The 20,235-nt window shown below is 39.5% G+C and overlaps 1 protein-coding gene across 1 annotated transcript; it reads right to left on the bottom strand.

The window, feature by feature from the left end:
• Positions 1 to 9,693: 9,693 nt before the first annotated feature.
• LOC311026434 (hydroperoxide isomerase ALOXE3-like) lies at positions 9,694 to 19,392 on the bottom strand (the record flags this gene model as incomplete). The annotated part of the gene is given in 15 exon segments (XM_084030001.1): positions 9,694 to 11,587; positions 11,698 to 11,868; positions 12,316 to 12,416; positions 12,545 to 12,666; positions 12,814 to 12,980; positions 13,145 to 13,231; positions 13,835 to 14,038; positions 14,156 to 14,299; positions 14,384 to 14,556; positions 17,461 to 17,564; positions 17,699 to 17,821; positions 17,923 to 18,004; positions 18,137 to 18,341; positions 19,246 to 19,314; positions 19,318 to 19,392. Coding segments are annotated over 15 exon segments (2,007 nt in total). The 3' UTR covers positions 9,694 to 11,407.
• Between the last annotated feature and the right edge of the window lie 843 nt (positions 19,393 to 20,235).

Below are 20,235 nucleotides of genomic sequence, written 5' to 3'. Positions count from 1 at the left end.
ATAAATTAAAATTATTGTTATTATTATTCAAATGGGCTAGTAAATTTGTCATTTCTTCTTCTTGTTGCTCCTTAGGAATTACTAAGAATGGATGTGACTCGAAAATGTTGTGTTTCAGGTCTTAAGTGTAGGGAGGGAGAGGTAGGCACAACGCCCCCTTCTTTCCCAGAAAAAAACAGCCAAATAACAGGTTCCCAGGGTATCAGAGCCCCTAAAGCAATGGTACAGATGGGCTAGTAAATATGTTTCTTAGCTTCTTGTCGGTCGAAAGAAGAAAAAAAAATCAGCACTAAAATGCTGCTTATTTTCATTATTTTTCTATGGTTGTGAACTGTTGAATGAGACGGTGCCCCCATCATCCCCAGCTCAACAACAACAGAAGTGTAGACTCCTTTAGGGTTAAGATCCCTTAGGTTAGAATACAATGTTTTGGAACAAGCTTTGTCTGCTTGGTGTTTTCCCTCGGTTGACCTTATTGTCTTTGTCCTTTTAGTAGTTTCCTCTTTGGTGTTTACTTAATATCTGATACCTGGTTGCTTTGTTATATAGAGGTTGATGCCCAGAAACTTTTCAAACATAGCAAAATAAGAAAATACATGCAGATAGTGGGGGCTTTACAGTTTCAGACACCGCCACATATTTCTCGTGGGTCATAAGTGATTCTTGAGAGACTACTTTTGTATGGGTCTATAAATTCCTTTTTGGGAAAATCTTACTCGTTCCGCATTTAATGTCAGTAAATCAGCACACTGTCACACTGAGCTGACAGCAGACAAGTGTGTTACGAAGGGCCAACACAAGTGTATATTCTTAATATTCTGTATAGTCACCTTTCCTAATGGTCAAAAATGTCCAGGACCGACTGGATACCTCTCTGGCCTCATGAATGTAATGCCTATTTGTCTTTTTGCTTATTTGTGTTTATTGGTTGCCATTTCTGACCTACACTCCAAAACATGCAACTTCTAAACATAGGTTAATAAAGATCTGTGCTCAGGCGGGTGATGGTTGACATAGGAAGCCGTCGGGGGAGTCAAACCTGTTGAAAAACTGTGTGTGTGTGTGTGTGTGTGTGTGTGTGTGTGTGTGTGTGCGTGTACATAGGCGTAATTTATGGGGGGGATGGGTGGGTTTGCCAAACCAGCCACCACAACCCACCCAATATGATATCATAATTATTGATATTGAATGTTAAGCATTATAATTACAACAGTGTGGTAGATTTTCTCAATTTACCAGTAAAAAATAGCGACGTTTGTCTGTGCCCCCTCCCGCTCTGAGATTTGGTTTCGCCCACCTTGCTCAGACCTGCGCTTCTCTACTGTCTCTCCCGGTCTCTCCCCGTACGTGTACGAAGCATCAGCGGTGGTATGAAGAAAGCACGCGGAAAAAAGCAAAATAATAAAAGTATCTTCCCAACAGCTCCACCACTCACGAGTCAAATCATGTTACTGAACAAAAGTTAGTCCCCCCCCCAGCCGGCGAGTTTGACAGTGCGTGCGCGTATAGCCCCGTTCACATACGTCGCTACTCGCCCGTCACTCGCTTTCTCGCTGAATTCTACTCGCTGGCAAAAAGAATGCACTGCCGCCGGCGGCAACTTCAAGCAGCAACTCTCTGTGGGACTCTCTGTTGACGTCAACTGTCAATCATCTCTATTCTACATTGTGATTGGTACTCGCTTGGTACTCACTTCACTCGCATCGCAGAAAGTTAAAATGATTCTATCTCCAATCGACCACATCGCATTGCCTGTCCTGACCACATCCCGCTAGGACACATTCACATTAATTGACAGCTGTCGCTCAGAGATGGGCGAGTGGCCATTATTATGATTATTAATAATAATAATAAAAATAATAATAATAATAATAATAATAATAATAATAATAAACTAATTGTGTTTTAGTCATTTTTGTTCTCATCTTTTCTTGAATGCTTAAACTCCTCAACCCCATTTAGTATGTCAACATTTGTATCAGTACCAGCAGTTTGTAAGAAATTGGTCAGTAATTGATATGTCATATTTTGTTTCTCAGAATTCACCAAATTGATGCATTAAAATGAAATTATTCAAAATGTTCTCCCGGGGGGGCATGCCCCCGGACCCCCCTAGACGGTCGCAAGCCCCCCCCCACCATAGTCTTCAAAGATCCTGTGGGAAATACAAACCCATAATCGGGACAAAATACTTAAAGTTAGAGGCAATTAAGGACCACGAGTCCTAAAAAGAAAACTTGCACACGCTTTAATGTGTATTCTGTACAAGTTCAAGAACCATTCTTATGCATTTTCTGATATTTTAGGCACAAACTATATACTCTCTATAGCAGGGGTCTCCAACAGGGGGCTCGCGAGCTACCGGTAGCTCGCAGGCCCTCAATAAGTAGCTTGTCAAGCAAATCCAAAATATAAAAAATTAAAAGAAAGAAAATAAAAAGAATCTACCCTACTCATAAACAAAACCTCACTCATAGCGAACTCTATCTATTCTACTTACTACAACTCTAGATCTAGCTAAACCCACTGCATGTCGTTTGAAGACTTCTCCGTTAAAGAGGAATTTCTCACATTGCTACCTTTGAAAACAACAACCAGAGGCCTGGACATTTACAACGTAGTGAAGAACTACTTTGCCGAAAAGAATGTGCCATTGGAAAAATTGCTGTCAATAACAACTGATGGATGCCCAGCCATGACAGGGAGGAATAATGGCTTCATTGCAAAATGCAAAGCAGACCCGGATTTTCCTCGTTTTTTGAACTATCATTGCATCATCCACCAACAGTCCATTTTTGCCAAAGTCATGGGGTTTGATCATGTCATGGTCCATTTTTGCCAAAGTCATGGGGTTTGATCATGTCATGGTCCATTTTTGCCAAAGTCATGGGGTTTGATCATGTCATGACACCTGTCATAAAGATAATAAATTCTATTCGAGCAAAGGCCAAACAACATCGAAGTTTCAAGTTATTTTTGGAGGATCTGTCATCAGAATATGGCGATCTTTTGCTGCATACAGAAATCAGATGGCTAGGGGGCGCGCTTGAGCATGCGAAGTGAGTAGACGTGTCTTCCACAGCTCCCGCAGAAATTTGCTAAATTTATACATTTTGGACCTCGTAACCGTTCAAACTTCGTTGGAAACACAGATTAAGTGACTTTATTGCCTCGCGAGTGGACAAATGCCTCCCAAACCGGCCAAACAACAACAACAGAGTGGGAGAAACATCCCGGTCTCCCCGGTTAGCGCTAGCAAAGAAACAGATGCTAATGCTAACAATATGGAAGCGCTAGCTAACGCAGTTACTGCTGTGCAAGCCTCTATCAACTCATTTCGGGAGGAAAACCGGGCGTCAATTGCCTCTCTACATTCGATTCTGAGTGTTTATGGTCAAAGAATTACTGATGTAGAGGAAGGTATGAACGAGTTCGACAAGAGACTGAGCAGCGTGGAAACATCTCAAACTTCACTGGCTAAAGAAAACGATGCTTTGAAGGAGAAGGTGGCGTACTTGGAAAACTACACCAGACGGCAGAACATTCGCATTGTGGGGATACCAGAAAATGCGGAGGGCCCACGACCATCGGAATTCATTACCAAACTACTTATTGACGTGTTTGGGGAAGACAACTTTGAGAAGCCACCGTCGGTGGACAGAGCCCACAGAAGTTTGGCCCCCAAACCAGTAGATGGCGACAATAGACCACGGCCGTTTATGGTCAAGCTCCATCACTTTCAAACTAAAGAGCTGATCCTACGCCTCGCCAGACAGAAGGGCCCGCTCTCCTACAACGGATCAAGATTTCACATCTTTCCTGATTACAGCCCGGATATCAACAAACGATGCGCAGCCTTCTCCGAGTCCAAAAAGAAGCTCCACGCCGCAAAGATCCAGTTCGACCTCTACTACCCAGCCACTCTGCAGTTCACACACAACGGGAAACGCATGAAGTTCACTGACTCCGCGACAGCGCTGACCTATGTCAATAAAAACGTGGCTGCTGATGACGGAAGCTCCGTTTCACAAGTTACAGAAGATGGTGATTGAGGTAATATTGATGATTGGGTCAAAATACAAATAACTAATTAAAAGAGACGGTGATATCACTATATATGGTTATTCTGTCAGTGTTAACTGACAGTATTTTTTATTTTTATAATATTATTTTATTAGTACTGTTGATGTAGCAGCTGGACATTTTGTATGAATGTGTGTAACGTTACACATCACATGTATTGCTACAGATGTACGCCCTCCTAATTATTATTATTATTCTTTTTTTCTTTCTTTTTTTTAATGATTACCACCGATCTCGTTACACTGTTTTTCAAAGGCCTATAGATACCATGGTTTCAACAGGGTGAAAGGATATCGCAGGTCATTTAATACATTGTTTAAGAGGTTCATTAATGGTTGAGAAATGTATACTCATTATTGCGGGTAGCATGCAAATGCAGGTTTGCAACAGTTTGACGTTGTTTGAGGGGGGTAGCCTTCTTAAGGCTTGTTTATGTGTTATATGTAGTAGTTATGATGTCTTATTTGTTTTGTATACAGTTTGTGCACTTACTTGGGTTTTTTATCATCTAAAAGGGGTAGACACTGCTATTTTTGAATCGAGTAGTTCTAATGGCACAGAGTAATTCACATTTTGTCCCAGGTAAAGATGACATGAAAATTATAAGCTGGAATGTTAAGGGTCTAAATCAGGCAGTCAAAAGAAAAAGGGTCCTCTCTCATTTGCAACACCTTGGGGTTGGTATTGCCTTTCTCCAGGAAACCCACCTTCCAAATCAAGACCAGTCAAAAATTCATAAAGAATGGGTAGGGCAAATGTTTCATTCACAATTTAACTGTAAAGGTAGAGGAGTAGCTATACTCATTCACAAAAAGATTCCCTTCATTGTATCAAACACTATCTTGGACCCAAATGGCAGATATGTGATGGTTGTAGGAGAGCTGTTTCAACTTTGCCTAGTATTGGTTAATATCTACGGCCCGAACTTTGATGATGATCATTTTTTTAAAAAGATGCTAAACTCCATCCCTAATCTGGATAGTCATCATTTAATTATGTCTGGGGATTACAACCTGGTGATGGATTCCACTTGGGATCGCTCTTCTCAATCTGTACCAAGACCATCTAAATCGGTGCAAACAATTAAATCGTTCACAGATATACATAAATTAATAGATCCATGGAGATTTAAGCATCCCACTAAACGGGAGTATTCGTATTACTCTAATGTTTATAAATCATTTTCCAGGATAGATTTTTTTTTGGTTGACCCCTACTTATTGAATGTTATTACAGATTGTAAATATGACCCAATTATTATTTCTGACCATGCCCCAGTGAGTATTAAAGTAACTCTTCCAATTCAGAGGACAAAACGGACATGGCAACTTGATACACTCCTGCTGGCAGATTCAGATTTCGTGAAGTTCATTGCAGAACAGATAGATTTCTTTCTGCAGGTAAACAGAACTGATAACATTTCAGCCTCAACTCTCTGGGAGACACTCAAAGCATATCTCAGAGGGCAGATTATTTCTCGTTCTGCTTATATTAGGAAAATGAAATATAAGAAAATTGAGGAGTTATCTTCAGAAATTAAGGCTCTAGACGGACTCATAGCTGGTTCTCCGACCCCCGATTTGATTAAGAGGAGAGTAGGCATACAAACTGAAATTGATCTCTTAACTACCACTCAAGCAGAGAGGCTCATCCTTAAATCCCGTAGCAGATTTTATGAAGAGGGGGATAAACCATCCAAATTATTAGCCAGTCAACTTCGTCAAAAAGCAGCATCCCGTAATATTTCGCAAATTATGCTACCTGATGGTTCCTCAACAGAAGATCATCAGGCTATTAACAACTGCTTTAAAGAGTTCTACTCTAAATTATATTCTTCAGACTCAACATCGGATCACAGCCAATTTGACTTTTTTTTTTCTAATCTGAATATTCCTACAATTGACTCTGACACTAAAGAGAGATTGGAAGAAAATCTGACACTGGTGGAAATTAATAATGCTATAATGTCCCTTCAGAATGGAAAAGCCCCTGGCCCGGATGGGTTTCCAACTGATTTTTATAAAAAATGTAAAGATAAACTTGCCCCTCTTCTTCTCTCAGTTTACGCAGAAGCACTGGAGAATAATATTCTTCCGCCTACTCTTCGCCAGGCATCTATTACACTGTTATTAAAGAAGAATAAGGACCCTCGTGACTGCTCTTCTTACAGACCGATTAACTTGACAAACTGTGATGGTAAAGTGTTCTCAAAGGTCATTGCACTCCGGCTTGAGACAATTCTTCCTCATATCATCTCGGAGGACCAGACTGGATTTGTCCAGGGCAGACAATCATATTTTAACCTGAGACGATTGTTTAATATCATTTACACTGAATCTAACTCTCCATCTCCAGAAGCAGTAATATCGCTTGATGCCGAAAAGGCGTTTGATCGGGTCGAGTGGAATTATCTTTTTTATACACTTGGCAGATTTGGTTTTGGCCCTAGTTTCATTCAACTTATCAAGCTCATTTACACTGATCCTACTGCCTCAGTTTATACCAATGGTATCTCATCAGAGTACTTTCCTCTTCACAGAGGGACGAAACAAGGGGATCCAGTGAGTCCGTTGCTTTTCGTTCTAGCTATAGAACCACTCGCTATAGCTCTCAGATGCAATGATATTATACAAGGTATTTCACGTGGTGACCTAACTCACACTGTCTCGCTTTATGCAGACGATTTATTACTATATGTTACCAACCCTAGTACATCTACCCCTGAAATCCTTAGAATCTTGCAGGAATTTGGAAATATATCTGGATATAAACTAAATTTTAATAAAAGCGAATACTTCCCCATTAGTGATAATGCTGGAGAATATCCCAACCTGCCATTTAAGTTGTCCGCCGAGTCCTTCACATATCTAGGTGTAAAGGTCACCAAATCCTATTACAGTCTATTTAAAAGTAACTTCACTCCTCTACTGGAACAGTGTAAACAAGATATTAAAAGATGGTCTATTTTGCCTCTTTCTCTCATAGGGAGAACAAATTCTGTAAAGATGACTATTGTGCCAAAATTTTTATATTTGTTTCAGGCGTTGCCTGTTTTCATACCACAATCTTTTTTCAAGGCATTTAATCAAATTATTTCTTCCTTTATGGAATAATAAACCAGCTCGCATAAGAAAAGAATTTATGGAAAGACCAAAAGGTGTAGGTGGGCTTTCACTTCCAAATCTGCGTACGTATTATTGGGCTGCAAATCTTAATGCCATTTCTCTGTGGTTAAAAGATTGGAATTATAAGATCCCCGCATGGCTCCAGATTGAAAAGACCACAAGCAGCCCACATTCACTCCCTGCCTTACTTTGTGCTCCCTTACCACCACTAGTTAACAATATTAAAGATAATATAATTGTAACTCAATCCTTACGTATCGTGAACCAGTTCAAAAGATGTCTGGGTATTCAGAGTATTTCTATTCACTCTCCAATAATACATAATCACCTTTTTCAGCCATCTTTATTGGACAATGGCTTCAAAATTTGGTATAATAAGGGTATTCATAGTATTGAGGACTTGTATGTTAACAACACTTTTGCTAGCTTTGAACAGCTATCCAGTAAATTTGGTCTGGCCAATAATCATTTTTGGCGATACTTGCAGATTAGAGATTTTACTCGTAAAAAGTTTGCTAATTTTCCTACTCTTCCCCCTTCTTCCTGTTTGGATTCCCTATTAAGGGTTAATATGCTGAACAAAAGCAGAATATCATTTATTTATTCCCATATTATGGATTGCTGCAACCACTCTATTTCACATATACGAGAACAATGGGAAAATGACTTGGGGGCTCAGATGTCCAATGAGGAATGGGATATGGCTCTTACTAGGGTCCACTCTTCTTCCATCTGCTCTAGACATGCTTTAATACAGTTTAAAGTTTTGCATAGGTTACACTTCTCAAAAGCTAAATTAGCAAGAATATTTCCGAATGTAGACCCACTATGTGACAGATGTAAACATACCCCAGCTACTTCTTATCATATGTTCTGGTCTTGTCCAAAACTTGTCCGTTTCTGGTCATCCTTTTTTGAAGTAATTTCTAATGCTTATGCTTATCACATCTCACCTTCTCCGTTGGTTGCTGTTTTTGGTTTGTTTTCTGACCCAACGGGATCTGTTCCCCCTGCTCATTTACAGAGGGTCATTGCCTTTTCCTCCTTATTAGCTAGACGCTTGATTTTATTCAAATGGAAGGCTGCTACTCCTCCATCTCATCACCACTGGATTCGGGACGTTATGCAGAACCTTAAACTGGAAAAGATCAGATGTACCCTCAACGGCTCCATCAACAGATTCCACAAAACCTGGGACTCTCTAATAACTTATGTGAACAATTTACCTGGTCTGGAACTGGAACTCTGAATCATTACATCTGCCCTTGAACAAATTCTGTAATAAGAAGTATTAAGTGCACTTGTTGTTGTTTTTTTTGTTTGTCTGTTTTTTTTTTTTCCTTGTCTTTGCCTGTCTATTGTCTATGACTAGTTTGTCACGTTGATTTTGGGTTTGAAATGTCTCTGTCTATTGTCGGGACTGTTTGTTATAGTTATTTGTAATACAGAGAATATGATTGTTTTATATGCTAACAGAAAATTACAAATAAAGTGTTTAAAAAAAAAAAGAAATCAGATGGCTAAGCAGAGGAAAAGTCCTGCATCGATTTTTAGCACTTCTGACAGAGATCAAAGCTTTCATGGAAGCAAGAAATGAGGATACAACTCTGCTGTCTGACACTGAATGGCTACTGGACCTGGCATTTCTAGCAGATGTGACAGAGAAATTAAACAACCTGAACTGTGAATTGCAAGGCAAGGGGAAGACAATCAGTGACATGATTAGTGCTGTCAAGGCTTTCAAGGTAAAACTGGGCCTGTTTCTCCAACAACTGAAGAAAAGGAAGATGCAGCACTTCCCCTCTGTGCACAAAATGCTGGAAGAAAATTCTGCTGCATCTGGGGCCATGGACATCCAGAAATCCATAGACCTCTTGACCAGGCTGGGTGAGGAGTTTGAGAGCAGATTCACAGACTTTGTGAGGCTGGAGCCCTGTGCCACATTTATTTCAAACCCCTTCATGGATGTGGACATATCTGACATTTCTGAACAGATGGGTGAGGTGTTCAGTCTCAGTGCTGTTGATTTGGAGATGGAAATTCTCAGTCTGCAAAATGACATCCAGTTGAAGTCACATAAGTCTGCTGCTGATTTCTGGAAGCTTGTGGATGCAAAGAAGTACCCCAACATTAGCACAGGAGCCATGAAATGTGCTACCCTGTTTGGCTCAACATACCTGTGCGAATCTGCCTTTTCTGACATGAACTTTATCAAGTCCAAGTTCCGAACTTGTCTCACTGATGCCCACCTGGATGACTGCATCAGAGTGAACCTCTCAGGATACACACCAGATTACAATGCCCTGATCGACAGCATGCAGTGTCAGAAATCTCATTAACAGGTAAGCATATAATAACATTAAAATGTGCTAATATACACTGCAAAAACAAAACAAAAATAAGGGGAGTAGAAGTAGCTCGCAACTTGTTTTATTTTTTGAAAGTAGCTCTCATCCTAAAAAAGGTTGGAGACCCCTGCTCTATAGACTCTCCTTTCTGTGATTACGCCACAATGTTCTGTGTGGAAAAAAAATGTATCACTCGGAGGGTCTGTGATGGCAAGTGCAACACATTGTGGTAAAGGTCGGTATAACCAGGTTGGTCCGGTCTTTGGCTTAGCATCAGACCGGTTTAAAAATGTTTAAACTGGCCCAAGCCTCCTGCCTACCATTTGCAAGCGTGATGTAAATGGATACATTTGAGTGAGTGACTGCATGTCGTTCTTATCTAAGGAGGCTGTTGCGTTAGATTTGCTGTTGTGGGTGTCAGGTTTCATGCATGTGCTCCTGTTGCTGAACTTTTCAAATATTTTTGCGATTCTGCAAAAGTTTGCTGACAAAGCCCAATTCTTCACAGCCCAAAAAGTCAATGCTCGTTGAATTGTTTTTAACAAATGCTCCTCACAAATATAAAGCTTCCACCGTTTTTGCAAATTAGGTCAACAATCACTTCGAAATTTTTGTCGTGAGAGACGAAGCATCCAAAGCTAAAACCACATATTATAAGCAAGCACATTTTAAAATCTTTTTGTGAGCAAGTATTTTACACAAAATGTTGTATATGACGGCTTGAATAACCCTTCTAAATTTTCGAAGATTGTTAAGTCACCAGTCTTCAGGCATCGATAACAGTGTGCTACCACTGTCAATAAAGCTGGATAATGAAATCAGTACAGACAAAACAAGTATGCTAAATACCCTAAACTAGCATTTTATATCTTTGGGTTGTTTAAAAGGGAAAACACAAATTGACATGTCTCCAAATTCTTTTGACACCTATTGCAATTAATGAACTATAGGATGCTCTAATAGGAAAAAAAGTTAAAGATAAACATCAAAAGGTAAACATTGAGAAATCAGCTACCCTGATGGTTTAGAGCTGTATTTTCTACATTGTGTTATCATTGATCAGCATATGTTTGCGGCTTTGGACTATGACCAAACTGATACATATCATGAGTCCAGCCTAATCATTTGCTACCAAAACTGCCAAGAATTTCTCAACATGTCTATGTTATACATAATTCCCACTTAGATACAGATACCCTATCATAGATCCACTTACCATGATACAGCCTAGAATGTAGTTTTGTTGACTAAAGCCTCGGTTATGCTTCCGCGTAGTGATCACGCAATGGCCACGCAGTTGCTTGGACGCAGTCGTGAGACCGTGATGGTTCTGCGTCTTTACGTGTCGAAATGCAATTCAATGCCACACCGGTAAAGGGCGCTATGTTTTTTGTAAAGACTGACCGACCGACCGAGACTCTTGACGTATATCGTCGTTAGCCTCGTTATAGCCTATTTGTTTACCTTCCGGCTTTAACATCTACAATTTTTCAGAACTTGGTGTTTTATTTCTTTGTGCAAAAGCGACAAGGTGCAAACAATAAAACAAGGTGCAAACAATACAAGTAGGCTATTAAAAGTTTAAATGGCGGTGTTTATGAGTGGAAACCGGAAAAGCGGTCTCCAGCGGATGTAGTTAGTGGACCAATCACAGCCAATGCCGCTGCGTTGGTGTTGCGTCGCCTCGACGCAAGTTTAGGATTTTTGGGAGGTGCACGTCAGGCCCTTGCGGTGGACGTAAGGGGGGTCCGCAAGGACGTAAGGGGTCCGTAAGCCCCCTTGCGTTGCGTCAACGCGGAAGCATAACTTGGGCTTAATGCAGAAAGATCAAATTGTCTCTATCAAGCTTGGCTAAATAGTTATACTGTTCTCGATCTGATTAGGGTTCAGATATGTGTAGGGCACTTCAAGCTGCAAGTTTCTTGCTGTAATCGCTTCACTGATGAAGGACAACTCTGCTTGAAATTCCTTAATCATCTGCTTCAAGGCAGACTCATCAAATCGTTCCTTGGGATATGAACCCATGAAAACCTGCCAAAATCACAAAATGAAACAGTAAATCAGATTGATCCAACATTTTTTGTTTAAAACAGTAAAAATATGGTTGGGTTATAATAAGCATTCATCATCGCAAAATTCACCTCGTCAGTGTACTCGCTTGTAAGTACCCAACCAAACGCTGCAAAGCTGACTGTCTCCCCAACATCTGGGAGTGTCTCCAAAATTGTCTTCATGCTTGACTGCCCCTTGGTGGTTGGAGGAGGTTTGCGCAGCAGGAGCGAACCGTTGGGCGACCAGCCATGGTAGTCAAACTGAATTATGAAAGAAGCTTAAATATGTATCAACTTTGAAAGGAAACAAATTCAATAAACTGATTCTGATATTAAACATTACAGAAACATGCAAAGGAAATGCAAGCTTTGCACCACATTTTAGCTGCAGTAGTCATTCCCAAAAAGTAGTCAACTAGTCGATGTATTGCAGCAGCTCACATATAATTTCACCGAATAAGTGTGATCAATTCTTGTAAAAAGAATCTGAAATACAACCAGTAAAAGGTGTATTTCTATAGGTGTAGGTGAAAAGCTCATTTGGACAGGAGCCGGCACCAAACCACAGATGAACAAGTCTACAACAATGCACAGTGTCAACTGGTTTTGACTATTCTGTGAAAGCAAATTTTCCATAAATTTGAAGTGTTTAAATTAACTAAGACTTGCTCAAACATCAGTACGTGTCCCATTATCCCACCTATTTACCTGCCCACTGTTTACAGCAGCATGTTGAGCTGTCACCTTGAAGATCACCATGGTTAAGAACTTGATCACTTCTGCGACAGTATGAAAGCATGCTGGAAACCCTGTAAGCAGCACAATCATTATCAATTATTATTGGCATTCACTTCATCACCTATAAAATATTCTAGGTTGTTATTAACTTTTTAAATATCTTGTGATTACAAATGACTTGAGGACAAGGGTTAAATACCTGAGGCTTTGTTTCCTAAGAAGCCATGTGTGAATATCTCACTGATCCATTCCTGCAGCTCAGTGTCTTTACGCACCTCACTGTCTGTGGGATAATAGTACTCCACTACTGCCTTCACAAAGCTGGTGGACACAATAATAATATATATAAAATATATAATAAATGTAAAATAAGAGTTTAAATGTTAATATGTGACAAAGAGAAATGCTTTAAGCAGTTGATTGTACATAAATTAGTGTAGACAGTGGCAATATATTTTTAAAGATAACCTTCCGATGATGTTCCAGAGCTTCAGGCCATCATCTCTGTAGTAGAAGTTGGGGATAGACTCCAATCCTCTTGCAGTGATGTTCTCTGGCAGACAGAGGGAGCTGTAGGTCATTTCAGAGAGAGCCCTTCTCATGAGCTCTGTCAGTCCCTCATATCCAAGTGAACTCTAATACATCAAAAATAGACAAATATTTACAAACAAACACATTTCTTGAATTAAAAAACTGTATGCATTGTCAAGTCAAAGGTTATTCCATTCGTTTTGCAATCGTGCAATAATATATTGGAGTAGTCTGAAAGTTCACGAATATGTATTTTAAAGAGCCATACTTTGCTTAAAGCCCCATCAGGTCCAAAAAGAGATTTGCGGCCTCCAGTGTTTATGGACAGCGTGTACCGGAAATGTGGAAACAGCAGCTGTACAGACAAAGAAGGACGAATTTTAAAAAATAAGTTAGAAGATAACAAGTTGCGTATTAATGTCTGCTACCTCGAACTGTAACACCGACTCCTATTGTAACTGCTGACTAAGGGGTTGGCTAACAGCACAGCCTCCCACAAGTGTTTTAAAGGTACTACTGGTTTGGTGCTTGCATAGGGACTGTAACGGAGGCAAGGCAGGTCGGTCACTTCCACATGAAGGTGTCCGTGACAGTCCTGTATAACCCAGATAGGAATCATGGAGTGATGGGCCACATCCATAAAATGGAGCTGGAATATTGGAATGGAATTTTGCATCTCACCGCTAACCATTAGATTGTGTAGTGTTTCTAGTTATTATTGTGATTGTATGCATCAAAGGGTTAAATTATGCATTTGCAAAGTGCTTTAGATGAGATGTCAAAATATTGCGATATATATAGGCCATATCCTCCAGTCCTACTCGGGTATCCACTCCCAGATAAACATAAAATGCCACAAAATTTACATGAAAAAATGAATCACTAAAAAGTAAGATCATCAGTTCAAATGAAGAGAAAAGATAAAAAGTGGTACTATGACCTCTGTGTTGTATTATACCTTGTAGAGGGGATGAATCACAGAAAAGCTGCGGAGAGCAGCAACAGTATAGACCTCTGCCAGAAAGTGAGTATTCAGGAGGTGATGGACTGCCGTATGATCCAATACATCAGCATTTTTAATAAACATCTTGGCCAGCAGCCAATCAGTCTCTGGGTCACTGGGCAGAAAGATGGGGTTCTGCTCGGAAGGTTGTTGATGCAACTGGAATGTGATAAAAACAGGTAAATGTATATATATATATATATATATATATATATATATATATATATATATATATGAATAAATACGGCCACTGATTTTGCTGAATTGGTTAAATACCTGTATTGCAATTGGCATCAGTTTGTCTTCTGGGTTCTTGTAGAACAAACAGAGACCAGCAGTCACATGTAGACGTTCACCATTATAGTCTCTCGGGGGTATTCCATCCATCATCTTCTGGTCAGAGAGGAATATATTGCCTTTCTGTAGGTGAAGGAAAGACAGAGCAAAGAATATTTAAGACATTTAATATATTATCATCCATATAAAGACACTCTTCTTTCATACCTTCATTTCCGTCTGCAGAGAGCTTCCCTCTTCCAGGAACGGCTTCACCATCTCCTCTGTCACTGGGAAGTTAGGGGGAAGCTCTGAGCAGCGCTTGATCACATTGGGGTTGATTCCGTTCAGAAACTGGGATCCATAAAAGTAATCTTCCTTCCAATGCTCTGCAACATACTCTGGAAGAATGGCAAATAACAAAACAGGAAGGAAATCACGTGCTTCGTTCTCGACATAAACAGTGTTCCCCTGGTGACTGACTGACAGGCTGCAGGTTGTAGAGAGGGTTTGACTCAAGAGAGATGGATTTTGTGTTGTTTGGTGTTTAACAAAATAACTGTTGAGGTTTTTTTTTTTTTTCAAACATCCTACTATTTATATTGTTTTACATCAAAAATATGTATTTTTTAACATGTATGCTGCAATGAAAAAACAGGAAATGCTTTCAGCTTTGTCGGCTTATATCTTTGCCTTTATGATTAAAATACAGATGAATGAAAAACCATATAATGAATGTCATTTGCTTCATTAGAAGATCTTTCAAATCAAACTTTTTAGATGTGACTGCATGGTTTTTGTCTTGTAACAATTTACTAAATCCACCTTACCCATGTCATGTGATCTATTATTAAAGCTGCAGTCGGCAAGTCTGGCAGATCGAGTTTACTCAGTCAAATTTCAAATGTTTACAACACTGACGCCCCTCCCCCTCTACCACCGAGCTCCTCCGTTCCCTCCCATCGAGTGCTCCTCAGTGCGCGTGCACCGGATTCCTGTGAAGGCGCCCGTGTCTTCTCTCATCGATAAACAGCATGGAGTACACGCTACACAGAAGTAGGCTGGCAACTGCTAACTTCATTTAGCGTCTGCCTAGCTTGAGGCGTGTGCCTGTGGTATGGGGGGAGGTGGTATCTGTGGCATGTGCATGAACTGTGAACTACGCTGAGTGGACAGGATGATACGAGCGAGGTGGATTTTTGCAAAACAAACAAGCGGTGCACGTAGAGGGGCATTTCTTTTTTCTTTTTTTTCCCTAAAACTGGATGATTTATGTCGTTCTATCGGAGCATAGTGTCGGTTTCAGTGAATATGATCAAACAAATGTTGCAGACTGCGACTTTAAGCATATTAACCACACATGGTCCAGAACAGAACTTGAAAGAACTTGTAATTTTCTTCTGACAAACAGGTGGTGCCCCTGATTTTATGACTAGTGCAGGCATTCATATAAATATTAATATCTAATAATAATTCATAAACCCCTACAGGCTTACATCTTTCACTTCATATAAACTATATACATTCTGACTAATGTATTTACTATCATATAATGAGTGTCATTTTTTTTCATTATAAGATCTTAAAGGCAGAGTAGGTAATTTTTAAACACCAGACTTGACTTTGAACGCATCACCGAACTGAAAGAAATCTATGAGGGGCCGTCAGGGACATAATTCTGATCGTAGCACTGTTGCTCTTGAACTACTAGTTTACTCAGATGAGGACCTAACACTTGTTCTACTTTTAGCTCTTACTTTATCGGCAATGATTCGTTGTGGTTTCCTTGTTTCCTTCTTTTGACAAATGTACTTATTGTAAGTCGCTTTGGACAAAAGCGTCTGCTAAATGACCTAAATGTAAATGTAAATGTAATTCAGAATTACCTCTCACACACACATGTGAAATGCTCTCATATACACTACTGAAACACTCTCACATAAACAACTGAAAAAGTATTTGCTCACACACACTACTGAAACGCTCTCACACAAACTACTGAAACGCTCTCATACACACTACTAAAACGCTCTCACACACACTTCTAAAATGCTCTCATACATACAAGTAAAACTCTCTCACACACACTACTAAAACGCTCTCACACACACTACTAAAACGCTCTCACACACACTACTAAAACGCTCTCAAACATACAAGTAAAACGCTCTCACACACTACTGAAACGCTCTCACACACACTACTGAAACGCTCTCACACACACTACTAAAATGCTTTCATACATACAAGTAAAACTCTCTCACATACACTACTAAAATAATATCGTACACACTACTTCACTTTAATTTGTAAGAGGATTTTACTTGGTTATATGAGAGCGTTTTAGTAGTGTGTGAGAGCGTTTTAGTAGTGTGTGTGAGAGCGTTTTACTTGTATGTATGAGAGCGTTTTAGTAGTGTGTGTGAGAGCGTTTTAGTGGTGTGTATGAGAGCGTTTCAGTAGTGTGTGTGAGAGCGTTTTACTTGTATGTATGAGAGCGTTTTAGTAGTGTGTGTGAGAGCGTTTTAGTAGTGTGTATGAGAGCGTTTCAATAGTGTGTGTGAGAGCGTTTTACTTGTATGTATGAGAGCGTTTTAGGAGTGTGTGTGAGAGCGTTTTAGTAGTGTGTATTAGAGCGTTTCAGTAGTGTGTGTGAGAGCGTTTCAGTAGTGTGTGTGAGAGCGTTTCAGTAGTGTGTGTGAGCAAATACTTTTTCAGTTGTTTATGTGAGAGTGTTTCAGTAGTGTATATGAGAGCATTTCACATGTGTGTGTGAGAGGTAATTCTGAATTATGTCCCAGACGGCCCCTCATAGAAATCCCTCCCCCTTCGTTCAGACCCGCGCACATACACGAAGTAAGCATTGACAGACAGACAGGCAGGCAGGCAGGCCGTTCCAACTTTTTGGGTTGGACAGGTTTTTGAAAGTCCTGCCACGGCCACAGATGACAATTTTATTATTTCATTTATTCATTGCTATCGGTATGTTAGGAGGATTTCAAGTAATAAAGTGTTTCTGAATAGAATCACCTACTCAATCTCTAAGATTTCAGTACATAGTTTTAGTCCTGTAAGTGCATTTGTAACATTTTACATGGTTATATGGTTATAGCTTAACCATGTCATGTGATCTACAATTAAGTACATTGACATTATATTTGTATCAGTATTGTAGTTAGAACTCTTATTGTGGTCATTGTGATGACATATGACAGTGACATTGTTGTGGTGAGTTTTGCGGCAGAACTGGACAATAGCAAATAATCTACCTGACATTCTGCTAAATAACAGAGGTAAAAATCTACCTGACATTGTTGTCTTTTTGCACCAGAATATGTTTTTCATGTCTTCAATGCTTTCCCATTCTTCAGTGGATCCAAACAGCCCCTTAAGCATGAGTTCAATACCGCTGAAGTAAAAAAGGGTGTACAGAATACAGTATTAAACAGCATACTGATATCATGCTCGCTATGTAGAGAAAGTTGAGAATATGACTATATTGGAGCCTCATGGAGTCCATCACATATATGTATTTCAACCCACGTTATCATTTTTGTATGCGATACTTCAGTTGTTTTGGACTCAGAAAAGCGTATTTCAGCTGGGATCTGAGAGACATTATTGAAATGGTTAATGTAGGGTAGTCCTTCGTCCATGATCTTCCATCTAAAAAAAAAAAAAAAGTGAACAAAAAACATGACAAATAGACCTCTGAGACCGTAACAGCAGCTCCTGGTACATAGTGTACTGCACACATGACAACTTACTGGTAAAAGCTCTTTCTTTGTATCAGCTCTTGTTTCCGGTGTTCAATCAACAGGGGTTGGTCCTCCTCAAAAACCTTCATGGCTGAGGCAGGAAAAGAACAAAACATCAGTCAAATTAGAAATGACAAAACAAATAATTTATTTTTAAAAAAGTGATAAATAAATCTTAATATTTAGGATGTATAAATAATTTCTTTTGGGACTATAAGCAGACCTCTTCCCCCTCTGAGCTCCACCAGTTCTCCCCTGGAGATCCATCTGTAACAAGGGAAAAGAACGACATCTCCTTCTGGAGTCGTCACCACTATTTTAGACAAATACCACTCATCTTCTGGGAGGACCAAATATGGGTCTTTCTCCACTTTGACCAGCAGAAGTTTCCCCAGAGACAAACGGGTTTTCATGGTGTAGGTCCCTGTCTGGGAAAAATAATGAATAGAAATGTTAACAAAGTGAGTGCACCATTTGTTAAAAGGTTTACGTTGACATGCCTCAGGCAACTATGCATGTTGGAACCAAGCTACAGACTTCTACACTGGTGTCAGTCAAGTAAAGGCTACTACGGTAAACCTTTAACAGCATATGAACCACAATCTGCAAACATAGTTATAGTATGATACAGTTCAACATGTAGGTTAGGGTGTAGTTTATACATATTTGACCAAAATATTTAGTTGAACATGATATAGGCAAGCATGTAAAAAGGACATCCATCCACCAAAAGTGGTGTAGAAAGCTGGATCTGCATTGAAGTACATATAGTGAACAATCATGCCAACTGGCTGGCACATAGCCCTGATCTTTATAGAATATCTTAATCCAGTCTCATAAAATTTGGCTTTTTTACAATAGCTGATTTTTTCAAATGAGTGTGACTCTGACAACTCAACTGTCTGTGTAAGGTATGGTGGTGAAGATCAAATAGGCCACACCTTGAAGAAGAATTTGACAACTGTTTTAAGTTTAGCCCTTACTGAATTTAAAAAATAAATGTAATCTCTTTTTTTTATTTAGCTTATCCAAATATCCTATATCTATATTTAGAAAAGTGTGGATGAAATTTATTTAACCAGTGTCCATACCACTGTTTTGTGTCCAAAAGATTTGTATTGAAAAAACTCACAGCCCTTGAATTATGAACTAAAATGTGAATTGCTCGCTAGATTGCTATTTGTTATGTATTGTTAAGTGTTATAAATTCTCTAAAGATACTCTAATTAGTCATAGAGATAAATATTTCCCTAGCATATGTCTATGCACAAACAAAAGTCATTACATTGTCCCATACCTAATTTGAGAATCACTACATTGGATTAAACTTACTGTTCCAGTTGAAAAGTCGGTGCCAAAGTTGTCCAACTCGGTTCGTTCACTCTGGCCTTCATTTCCAAATTAGGTGACATATATGTGGTCCCATGTTCCTGCATTTTGCATATGACCTGTTGTCACTTCTAGCTTGTACTCAGCCATGGTTTCTTCCAAACTGTCTATAAAAAGAGATTAAAATCTCTACTGAATGCTCCAACACTCTGCAAATGTGACTCCAAAAGGTTTTTAGTGTCTGTAGGGAGTGAGAGGTAGGCACAGCAGTTTTACCAAAACACCCACTTTTGCACCAGAAAAATAACAAGCCTAAAGTGACTTAAGCAGGGAAAAAGGTGGAGCCAAGTAACAGGTTCCCCGGGTAACAGAGCCCCTAAAGCAATGGCACAGAGATGCAAATACAACCTTTGGTATGGTTGGTTCAAACTGGCCTGCTCTCCAACCCCACGCCAGACTGTATATCTTCGAAGTTTAGTGTCACAGCCCCCCAAGCTCTCCCCACAGTCATCTGAAACGCCTCATCCTTATTCAAAATTAAAAATCGCCGCAAACATCATCTATTCACCATGATGATGTTACATTTGTCTGTTTGTTGTCTGTTTGAATTGGGTTTTTTTTGTCTTTTATTTGTGTAAAGCGTCCTTGGGTTACATGAAAGGTGCTATATCTATTAAAATTATTATTATTATCATTCAAATGGAGTAGTAAATTTGTCATTTCTTCTTCTTGTTGCTCCTTAGGAATTACTAAGAATGGATGTGACTCGAAAATGTTGTGTTTCAGGTCTTAAGTGTAGGGAGGGAGAGGTAGGCACAACGCCCCCTTCTTTCCCAGAAAAAAACAGCCAAATAACAGGTTCCCAGGGTATCAGAGCCCCTAAAGCATCGGTACAGATGGGCTAGTAAATATATTTCTTAGCTTCTTGTCGGTCAAAAGAAGAAAAAAAAAATCAGCACTAAAATGCTGCTTATTTTCATTATTTTTCTATGG

The sequence above is a fragment of the Eutrigla gurnardus genome, assembly GCF_963514095.1.
Source record: "Eutrigla gurnardus genome assembly, chromosome: 16".
In the NCBI taxonomy this organism is placed as follows: domain Eukaryota; kingdom Metazoa; phylum Chordata; class Actinopteri; order Perciformes; family Triglidae; genus Eutrigla; species Eutrigla gurnardus.
The sequence above is the reverse complement of the archived record's forward strand: the minus strand, read 5'-3'. Positions and strand labels throughout refer to the sequence as shown.